At 38.9% G+C, this 11,548-nt stretch overlaps 1 protein-coding gene across 1 annotated transcript; it reads right to left on the reverse strand.

The window, feature by feature from the left end:
- Window positions 1-7,890: 7,890 nt before the first annotated feature.
- On the reverse strand, window positions 7,891-11,343 carry LOC128444416 (troponin I, fast skeletal muscle). Its single transcript, XM_053426897.1, has 7 exons — window positions 11,286-11,343; window positions 10,299-10,331; window positions 9,936-9,972; window positions 9,675-9,803; window positions 8,907-8,996; window positions 8,655-8,828; window positions 7,891-7,968 (listed from the first exon to the last, which is right to left on the reverse strand). The coding sequence occupies exons 2-7, from the start codon at window positions 10,304-10,306 to the stop codon at window positions 7,891-7,893; spliced, it is 516 nt and encodes a 171-aa protein (XP_053282872.1). The 5' UTR covers window positions 10,307-10,331; window positions 11,286-11,343.
- Between the last annotated feature and the right edge of the window lie 205 nt (window positions 11,344-11,548).

Raw genomic sequence — 11,548 nt, forward strand, 5'->3', positions numbered from 1 at the left:
GTAAGTTCACCCTCAGTGATAAATTGATTGCAAAAATATTTTAACTTGGGCAAAACATCCTCTGCTTTGATCTAAAGTTACATCTCAACCCACCTTTACTGTGTGTCAGCGAGTTGGTGCTATTTTAATGGAAAAATAAGTTTGACATGAAGCAGTGCAAAGCCTTTTTACAGGTTTATCCAGCGGTGTCTCTTGTGCTTTTTTCAGTTTTACAGATGTCTTTCTTAAATCTGAAGCTGCTCCTCTCGGGATGCAGGGCTGTTTGAAATCAGATCAACCTGTTCCTGTGTCCTGTCTGACTGATATACAACACACCAGATGGACAGCAGGTTGGGCTGCGTTCAACTGCCTGCCAGGTTCTCAGTAACAAAAACCTGCTCTCCGTACAGAGGACCGTGGACTGCAGAGTGCCTGGTGGAAGGCCGAATTCAAAAAAGAATAAATCACTTTTGATCCAGAGATGACAACAAGCGTGCAAAGAAGCTGTGTGATGCCAAGTTTCAACAAACCTCCAGCCGGGGGAAGGAAGCAAAGAACCACTGCCTCTCCATCTGTGAGCTCCGGTGTACTCTGAGTGAAAACATATGGGACTCGGTGCAAACGGGGGAAAGTTAATGAGATTTTGAGCAGGCACTAAATGTAATGGCACGCCTTGAACTTTTACGATGACCTCCAGCAGGCTGGACATAATAACCCTAAATGACTTTACAGCATGGGTCAGTTATAAGGATCTGCTTGGGTTACAGTCATGAGATCTGCAGTAAGACGTCATGACAGAGCAGCAATATGTCTGATTCAGCAGAGTGAAGAGATGGAAATGATCTGTGCAATTATTCACCACGCTCAGCTGACTGATGCAGGAAATAAAGGCTGTCAAGAAAAAAAGTAAACTTCGAGTTAAATGTGCTAGAAAACGTTTCATACATCCACAAACATGAGAAAGTCTTTCTGATTCTTTATGTCCCTAATAAAATGATTAAAGTGCAGGATGCTCAACAGTGTTCTAAAAAAAAACTTTTAAAATCCCCAGGATCTGCAATAAAAACTAATTACTACTCTCACAGTCAAACTTCCCAAGAATCTGTTAAAACTGTTTTAGGACAGACTGCACATTGCATAAGAAGTGCTCCCCAAAAGGGGAAGCTGTAAATTCCATTTATACATTTAACTGTTTCTGCACAGGTAAGCGTCCTGCTATCATAAACTGCACATTCACAGATAAGTCAAAATAGTTAAATTGTGAGTGTGCAGTCGAGCACACATGCATTTAAACATGATAGATTACAGCATTTACACTGATCCTGCAGTTTATTAGGCAGTGATGAACATTAGTTGAGAGACAAAGGATTCATTTACACCCTCCTCCTCCACCTAAACCTCCATCTTTGCTTTACTACACCAATGAGAAATATGTAGATCAGCATACACATATGGATTGAGCCAACATAATATGTTCACTCCAACTTACTCACTACAAAGATGATGAATCACAGTGTAATTTGCTTCTCAATGCTTAGTAGGAACAAATATTCAAGTAAATGTTGTATGCACAACTACAGTTTCCACATACATGTGTACTAGTGCGTGTAATATCATATCATAACTGATCTGGAACAGTTGAAACTCACAAAATGTGAATGATGAATGTAATGAAAGTTGAACTCCCAAATATGGTTTGAGGTAGGTTTGTAATCCCTTACTGCCAAAAAATGACTGCTGCAAATGCTAATGAGCGTGGTTTAAATAGACCACAGTTTTTTTAGCTCGGAAAAATAACTCCAAACTAACACACCTGAAAACTCAAATCACACAAGCATTCACTCATACATTCTCAAGCTGGTGTAGAGAGGGAGCAGACCTCGTCTGAAGTGTGCTTCTAAGTTGCAGAAAATGTTCTTCTAATAAGACATTAAGTCAACATGTCATCATTTTCAAGTCTTCATTTCTGCCCATCAAGAGGAAAGCACGAAGAATAACTGTGATGGCTGCTCAGAGTATCAAGTCCCTTTTGAAAACCGACCCATTCGTTTTGTTCAGACTAAGCATTTTTATACCTAAATCTAATACCTGACCCTGATACCTGTATTTTTTCAACAGCTAAGAAGCTTGGAGCTGGTGTGTCATAGCCTGAGCTGGAGAGGATTATTTCTGCTTTCGTGTCTTCTCAGCTGCTACTTCTCTTGTCTTGGTAGATCATTTCTGAACCATTTATAAGAAAGCTGAATTGTTTACCAGACCCGAAACCCATTTTCCATTCTCTGCACTGGCTTCCCAGTAGGTTTTGGATCCCTTCCTGGTCCGGTGCCTGGGTAAACCTGTGACTCACTCCATCCCTATAAGACCTCTCAGGTTTTCTGACCTGTGCACTAGACTGAAACAGAGAGGAGATCCTGCTTTTGAAGTAGTGACTTTCCATTGGGAGTAGGATCTGTACAATATTATTGTATGCATTTATTGCTTGATAATTGGTTAATGAAATGTATTTATAAAGCCCTTTTCAAGTCTTACCTTCCACTCAATGGCTTTACATAACAAGTCACTAGGCTTCTATAAACAGCGCTTTTACTTTCAGATATCCTTCACACACTCCGGGAACAGCAAGCGGCAGTAAGGTTCCGTGTATTGGAGCATCTTGGCATCCTGACCGGATTATCCAGGGTGTGAACCATGACCTTATGGTTAGTAAAGGTCATGGATTTACCAAGTTTTTATAGCACCTTGCTCTAGAGCTCAGAAAGTGGAGGGGGTGATCGTATAACTGTATGACCTTACATTGGATTGATGTGGATTAAATGTCTGTATTAAATGTATTTATTTATGCAGAGGTAAGACCTGAAGTCCGCAGACATTATGACAAGATCCAATAAACTGTTGACACTTTCTGTCCAAGAAAAAGTTCACATTATCCATCTGGATATAGACGTCAATGCTTTGAGAAATCACAAATTCTTACTGGGACAATATTTAAAATACAAATACAACAAACTGAGATTTAACATTTTTATCAGTTAATTTTCTTTCTTCTCTACATTTGGAAAAGAAAAGTGTATTATCCTTTAATTGTATATACAGTAAATCCTTTGTAAGACCAGACTGAAAGTAGCTTTTTTTTTTTAAGAAAAGAAAAAACTTGCTTTATACAAAAAAAATGATACTTTTCTATTATTAAAGTTTGATAGCTGTGTAAGAGGTCATCATCTATTTACTGAATTTACAGTCAAGGGTCATAGCATGCAGAATAATATACAAACAATTATTCATTCCAATCAACACCGTACCCGCCCCAACCAAAAGACAAAAATTAAGATGATAACAAATCATATAAAAGATTAAAGATTGGAAAAAATATGAAAGTGCACCAAACTATTCTGTTTACTTGCAGGTATGATCCCAACTCAACCTGAAGTGAGTCCTCAGACCTCAGTGCTGCTGTTCAGACTAGAAAAACAGGACACACATGCCCCCTACTGACCTCAAAACTATATACACACCAACAGTCAATTATCAGGCCTGAGCAAAGAGCTGTTGCATTATTTGTCAGTCTTCTGACGATCAACCAGCATTATGCCCAATTGCTGTTTATTTATTTATGTCGTAGTTATTCTTTTTTGTTTGTGCATCAAATGACCATATGCACAAAATGTCATATTTTTGCAGCTTCAGTCCATATACATTCGTATCAGTTTTAGAGGAGGCCATATTGGACGGATAGAACCCATCACTGCCCTCTGATATTTGATGCTTCAAGGACATAAATGTCCCTGTGATTTTACTGTGCTCATTGTAAATCAATCACATTAAACCTTCATCAGGAATCAGGGCGTTGGATGTAAAAAGGCAACGCAGCGCACTACCACCATCCTGGCCACCTGTGAGGGGCCACTCTGTGCTTCCTTTGTTTTGTTTTTATTGCACTTTCCAGCAGCAGCGGTTTTTAGAGACTGAACATAGTAGAGCATTGAGCAGCTAAGGAGCAGAGAGGAAATATTAGACCTATATTCATCAAGTGGACACCAGGTGGACACGAATGTGAATCCAGTAGGAAAAACAAGGTGTTTCTTAAAATATGTATTTATGAACTCTCTCTGCCAGAAAAATGGGAAAGAGAAAAGAGGTGGGTGGTAAAGAGGGGAGAGTAAAGAGGTAAGGGAGACCAGGGACAGTGTAACCATCATGCTACTGCACTATCCAGAAATTAAACCAAAATATCTCGGATCCAAACACCGGCCATCTTGCCCAGATAACGGCATTTAGAGCCAGAATCAGAAGATGAAGTATCAATGTTCATCGAGACGTTTGACCAATCCTGAGTCAGTCTCAGCTCTCGATGAAGACCTTTCACCATGTTTTTATAGCATCAAGCAACTACAGAATAATTAGCACTAGTACATCAGTGGGTTAAGAACTACCTAAAGTGAGTGAAAGCATCTTTGGAAGAAATACTGCTTCTACAAAAGTCCCTGTTTACACGATTTGGGAAATTGTTGTCAAATAATTGTCTAATTATCTGCTTTACAAAAAAACAGGGGTCAACAGAGGCACAGAAGAATGAAGTGTGACGCTATGTGCCTGGACACCAATTAAACCGTGTAGCATCTACATGTCAGGTACTTGTTGAAAGTAAGATCCACTTACTGAGCCCTGAAGTCCCATGTGATGATATAATGGTCATAAAATAGGGTGTACCTCTTCAGTTGTGGAGTAGAGACAGGGAGGAAGATGCAGAGGTGAGGACATAACCTATAAATTCCAATGCAGAGATCATTTGTTTTTGTCTACAGCACCTTTTCATATAAAACTCGAGAATCTCATTATCTTTCTATTCCAGGTTGACGTCTTCCTCGTCATCTACGTATATGCCTCCTCTTTTTAATACTGAGATATTTAGATGGTTTTTGTTAATAACTCAGTTTTGTTGTGTATCAGAAACGTTGTCAACACGATCACTCGCTCATGGTGAATCTTCTGTATAATCTTCTTCTGTGTCCTCACATAGGCTTAATCAGGCATTAATCCAATTCTCACTAGTACATCTGTATTCTCACATACAGCCCATTCAGATCATTTCAGGAGATTAACTGGATTTCAGCGATTGTCTGAAAGTAGCTTTGTCGTTGGGCTCAGTAAAACTGGATGGTGAATCTATATGATCAGTGTTTTCATTGCTGTTGAGAGAACTTGGTGGTCTCTGAATTTTTTTAATAAATCTTGTGCTGGTGAATTTCAGGATACAGTAGAGTGCAAACATGGTGTCTGTAGTGACCCACAGCCCAGTAGTTAAGATGCCCATTTCTGGACATAGGAGCAAATATTTACTTCCGTTAGAAAAATGAATTAAAAACATAGCATTACGGTTATTCCAATGGCAGATACATGCTATGGAGAACCCAACTACACTAAAGGCTGTCTGCTCCAGACTGAGCCCAGAAAACTGGTCACTTTCTTTTCACAGCGACTTTTTTAAAGGGAGTCTTGGTGAAGTCACATGATCCAAATATAACTCAGTGGCATATCCTCACATTCCCCAGGAGGCCGAGAGGACAGAGTTAGCTGCCAAGGAAACTCTAGAGGCCCCGGAGCCACAGGCCCCCAGCAGGTCGCAGGCGAGAGCGCAGAGCACCTTAAAAGGAGTGTGAGGGCATCTATCTGTGTGTGTGTGTGTGTGTGTGTGTGTGTGTGTGAGTGTGTGTGTGTGTTTGTGTGTGTGTGTGTGTGTGTGTCTGTGTGTGTGTGTGTGTGTGTGTGTGTGTGTGTGTGTGTGTGTGTGTGTGTGTGTGTGTGTGTGTGTGTGTGTGGAGTTCAAGGCTCTGACATCAGCAGTGAGTTTAATCATGGAGTAAATGCAGAAACCGGAATAAAGGGATATTAGATCACTGATCACCTCCCTTCACCTGAACCTGAAATGTCACCAATGAGCACTACAGCACTTTTCCACATTCACTTCCGGACTCCTTAACTGTACACTCCTTGTTAATATAGAATCATCAGAAAATGTCTAAATATGGACAAAATATTTCACAAAATCTAAGGTTATAAACACTGCGGTGAGTCATGTGAGGCACAATATTTGACACCTGTGGCGCAGACTGGAAGAGGAAGACTGTACACATGATTAAGAATAATTTGGGAATATAGAGAAAATATAAATGTTGTGTGGTTTGTTATATTTGATTCTACCTCGAGTGAACAATTTGCCTTTACAAGTGGTTATGTAATCATGATAGTTCGCGGTTTGTTAGTCACACAGAACTGAACTAATGGCGTCCAATCCAGCAGTCCTACTATTAATCAGTCTTCATCATCATATTGGAGGATGAGTCAAATTAATCAATTTTTCATGTGATGATGCTGTGATTAGGTTTAAGGGTAGGTGGTGATTGTGACTTGGTTTAACGACACCACCAATGTGCTCCATTTCAAATTTGAAAAGTGTTATTGTGTAATTTCTTTTCTCAACAGATTATTATAAAATGGTATTCCCCAATTGCTTTTAGAAAAAGTCTTTCTTTTTATGTTGATTTTTAATTAAGTAAAAACCTTTTTTTTTCATTTAGAAGCCCATTTTCATGCCCCCTTTTCTTTAATAAAGTCGTCTTTCATGACAGTGGTATTGTCTTGCTTCTCACCTTCCAACTAATCTGCATCCTAAGTTAGAAAGCTCTAAAACTACTCCAAGGCTAGACTACCAAAAAGTTGACTAACAACAAAACTGCTGCTGTAAATGCACACTGTGTGGTAATCATAAGAAATTATCCAGGTTGGTAGAGGAGTACATATGGGTGCATGAAATAGCCTTAGCAGAGTGTGATGGCCAATTACACTGTATAGTTTTTTTTTTAAATGTGAAGGTAGGTAGCTAAGTAGGCTATTTATTTTTCAGTGAAATATTTGTACTATATACACACACATGCAAACGTGTGAGCTCTTTCTGAGCCAGAACTGGGATACATCAGAGCGCCAGGTGTTCAGCTTTTGAAGTCAGGACACATATATTATATATTTATTTAAACAGGTACAATGATCTGAATTCTTTTGCAGGTTCAGGGTTTCACCAAAGAACCTATGAATTCTCTTTGAGAAGAGAAGAAACAAGAAAGCATTGTAACATCCTTTTCTAATGTTTTATTTTAGGACGGGGGCTTCTTATCAAAAGCCTTAGGATTAGATAAGATATAAATGACACACTTTTTAAAATAGATATGAGCATAAAATGCAAATTATGGGGAATATTTATAATTTATTCACTATTATCGTTTCATCATTATAATTAAGACTACAAAAATTATACAAATAGGTTGCTGCTGATTAATGACACTGATTAATGTTGTTTCATCAGCCAATGTCTTTTTTTTAATGTTCCAATATTCAATTTAACTACAAGAAAATAATAATTAGTAAATCAAAAATTCAGTATTTCAGTATTAGAATTATGCAGCATTTTAATAAACATTTGCAACAAGCTTTATTTTAAAGGGTGCTATGATCTCAGTATTTTTTGGTCTTCAACCTGTAAATCTGAAAGAGGTGAGATGGAAAAATGACAAAACACCAGACTGATTTTCTTCCACATTTGACTTTATTGTGATTATTCAATATGGTTCGGTTTGTGTGGATGATTCCCTGAATGTGTGGAGTTTAAGACTTGTTAGTGTGTGTTGCTTTGTGAACCTGCAGAAACACTCATTCCCCCCCTTCCCTTCAGACAAAACAAAGTGCAAAAAGAAAATCACACAAAAAAAACTTTCAGACACCTCAAAGGTGACTCCGCTCCAACATGCCAACCTGACGTTCAACCTGCCGCACGATTCGACTGAAACCGTTCATTAACAACCAACTGATATAAGGTAGGTGGAGTTCAAAAAAATGAAAAGACAAACAGCAGCGATCCATTTAGGAGGTCTCGAACATCTTCTTCCTGTCAGCCTTATCCTCAATGTTCTTACGCCAGTCACCCACTGCTTCTGTGCTCTGCAGAGTGGAGGAAACAAAATAATCAGAACACAAGTCCATTTGTGAGAAGTCATCCTAGCCGTCGACTAAACGACACAACATTTTTACTATTTTTATTCTAACATTTTGGGACTAGAGGTAAGCAGTGTGCGTTTTTTTAATGCAATATAGTTAAACTGACTCATGGTGAGCCATCAGAATAAATAGGTAAAGTTTTAAATATCTCCATCTGTGTAGTGACGGTTCTGAAAAAGACAGAACATTAGATGTCAAGATCTTTGAATGTGAGTCATGTGATGGACCTTGGATTTGTTATACCACTTCAGTATTTCAGAGGTTAGTTATAATGATAACCATACATGTTTGACAATCAACCATTGCTGTATCAGAATAATATTTGATGTTTTTCACAGAAAAAAAAAAAGGTCCAACATATTCAAAATGGTGCCAGAACACATGAATTTCTAATTGTGACTCATTGGAACTACTAAGACATCAGACTCTATCTGAGGTAGGATTTAACAACATCAACAGTATTTGCAGATAGAAAATCTAAAATCCGAATCACAGCAGTTACCCTTTGAAATCCACCAGAAATCTTTAGGCCTATACTTGTGTTTGTTAACAAAGAGGACAGCACAAGTACAGATGTAACCCTAAAATCCCACCTCCAAAAAGAACACAGTAAAATCCACAGTACCCACCTCCTCTTTGACCTCCTTCTTGACCTGCTTCAGGTTGGACCTCAGGTCCATGGTCACCTTGTGTTTGGAGCCCAGCAGAGCCTGCAGCATGGAGTCAGCAGACATACGCACCTTCTTCAGCGCAGGTTTCTTCACACCCCTCAGGTCCACCACTTTGATCTTCAGGTCTTCAATCTGCGGGGAGGAAAGCTCTTTAGTTTGCCGTCGTTCATGCAGCTGCTGGTGCTGTGATGCTATCGGGGGGAAATTTACCTCCTTGTCGGCCTTCAGCACCTTGGCCTCGATGTCATACCTATCCTCATCGACCTGGTCAATGAGGGCATTGAGTTTTTTGCACATTTCCTGTCAACACACAAACTTCTCATGTTAACAGTGTACACATTGCGTTTTGGTACTTTGATATTTCAGCCAAGAAAGGAAAAAAACAGTAACCTTTATATGAATTATGAGGATGTTTATCATGTTAAAATTGCCCATATTGAAAACCCTATGGGGATTTTCATGTCGAACAATCAGGGTTAAAATAATGACAGTGATGATACAAATAAATCTGAGTAAAATGTGGAAAATTGTTCCACACATTTAGTACCTCTCGCTGTCCATACATCTGGACTATGGCCGAATATGGAAATCAACTCAAAGGTAAAGAAAAAATTAAACTTAATTATAACAACCTACCAAAATAAACATTGACTGTTCGTTTGAAGAAAAGTTTTTGAAAAATGTGTCCAGTCTGGCATCAATGTTGGCTGTCATTTCAAAAGTGACCTCCCACATTTACCAGAATGCTTTTGAGCTTATATATATTGGGTTATTAGCAGGAACAACTGCACTACCCAAGGCAAAATTGATAAGCTCATAAAAATCTTGAGATGGTTTTCTCATTGGATGTTTACTGACTATTCAACAAGCAAGTCCTAACTCTTTGCATCTAAGGGTCCTTCAGAGGCTTTTCCTAAACTCTGAATCCTCTTTCTTCTTTCTTTTTTCACTTCAGGGAAACAGAGACACTCCTCTCACCATAAGAGTGTGCTGGTCTCCAGCCATGCTTGGGGAGGGGCAGTGTTCGGCCATGTAGGCCTCCTTCTCCGCTATTTTATCCTGTTTCTCCTGCTCGAGCATGCTCCCAGCGATCTGGAGGATCAGGCTCTGCAGAACGAACAACAGAGAGATGTCCACTCACAACACTGTCCTCTTCAATTAGGTTTGAGGGGGTTTAACACACATGTTTTTATCCAGGGCTGTAACAGCGTTCATTTAAACAGAAATGAGTTGGTTTACCTTCAGGTGCTGCCTGCGGCTGGAGTGCATTTTTTTCCTGTTTGAGGAGAAGTTGTTTCACAAGTCAGTTAATTTCATATTCACAGTCAAATTCAACATCCATGTTGAAGGACATGTTTTGCTTTTTGAAGTCGGGAAGTTGAAGTGAAGTAGATCTGACCAAATTTCACAATCATATTATGAACCTAGCTATTAAACTAATTGCTTACTTGTAACCACTATTGCTTTTGTATTCCTATTTTCAAAACAATATTTTAGACAAAACAATCTACCATTATGTGCTTGTAAACAGATATTTCTGCACATATATGATTCAGGGGAAATGGAAACCAGATGGATGTTAACACGGATGATGTTACTTACTCAGACATCGTGAGAGTTTTTGTGGTTCACAAGCTGCATGAGGAAACACATAAAAACACTTTGAGCAGAGGATACATTTTAAATGTTTTAAACTGAACAACGCTGTAGTTGTTCAGATCAGGACAGCAGTGAGGTTCTCTGAGATCAGCATGTGCTGTCGCTCTGATGGAGATGTATAGACGAGAATATTTTTGCCGTAATGTGATCTGAGGCCACAGCTGAAGAGCAGCGACGTCGACTGAACTAAACTGGGAAGCTACGGATCCAGTGTCGTATGTCGATAGTTAAGGATTCATTTGAAAAATTCCTAAGTGAAATATCATTAGCTAAAGTTGATGGTTGAGGTCAGGGCATATGACATTTATGGCTTTTCTTATTGACATTTTAAAGAAAAAACCAAAGAAATACAGTTCAATTTTTTTTTGTAGAAGATCGTTCAATTCTACACTGACCCAGCAGATCCAAATCGTACCAATTAAATATACATATTAATCCATCCATTATATAATTTACAATTTTCAATATTCATGTTAATTGAAAGGTTAATTAAGGGTATTCAAGTTTGTCAAAAGTGACACAAAGTAAAAAACTACAGCCACTTACTTTTAAACATTTGTTGCTGTAAGAGTCTGAAGCCACTTCAGACTCTTACAGCAACATATTTTAACATCTGGTCAGACGACATGATGATAATTCTGTTTTATCTGCTACAGTCAACACCTACTAACCCTGAGCTTCAGGATCATAAAACACAAAACAGTGGAGATGAACGGGTCTCATGAATTGAGGTCTATCAGAAAAAGGTCAGATGTCATGACTAACATGTAGAAAGCGAGTTTAGAATGTCAGGATGGGTCAAATTCAGAGAACAAATGTCAACGACCCTGTTTTAAAAAAAATTTTGGTCAGGTTAAATAATTTAGGCTGGTCTCAGAGAGGCTGGAAAAAAATTGACAAAATAAAGAAGATTTAAAACAAAGTTCTCACCTATCAAGAAGAGGAAGAAGAGGATAAGACACACTTGGTGGAAGAAAATGAGTCACTGCCAAAGCCACAGACAGTGAAAAATGAAATAGGGTATATATGGTGGATTGCGATGCCTCAGCAAATTGCCCAGATCCTCTTTATGGAAATGGTTTCCTGGACAGACCAATGGGCCGACGAGCTCCTGAAATACACCCGGCCCAGCCCCGCTGTGCTAACCGCCCTCTCTGTGAAAAGACTTCAAGTGGATCTGAAGGCGTCAAGAT

This window comes from Pleuronectes platessa, chromosome 7 (genome assembly GCF_947347685.1).
Source record: "Pleuronectes platessa chromosome 7, fPlePla1.1, whole genome shotgun sequence".
Classification (NCBI taxonomy): Eukaryota; Metazoa; Chordata; class Actinopteri; order Pleuronectiformes; family Pleuronectidae; genus Pleuronectes; species Pleuronectes platessa.

Bases quoted from the DNA above. Each gene is read 5' to 3' on its own strand.
- LOC128444416 (XM_053426897.1), bottom strand. The intron at 8,829-8,906 runs GTAAATTTCCCC...TCCTCCCCGCAG, and splicing joins TGCTGAAGGCCGACAAGGAG to ATTGAAGACCTGAAGATCAA. The intron at 7,969-8,654 runs GTGGGTACTGTG...TCCACTCTGCAG, and splicing joins AGAAGGAGGTCAAAGAGGAG to AGCACAGAAGCAGTGGGTGA.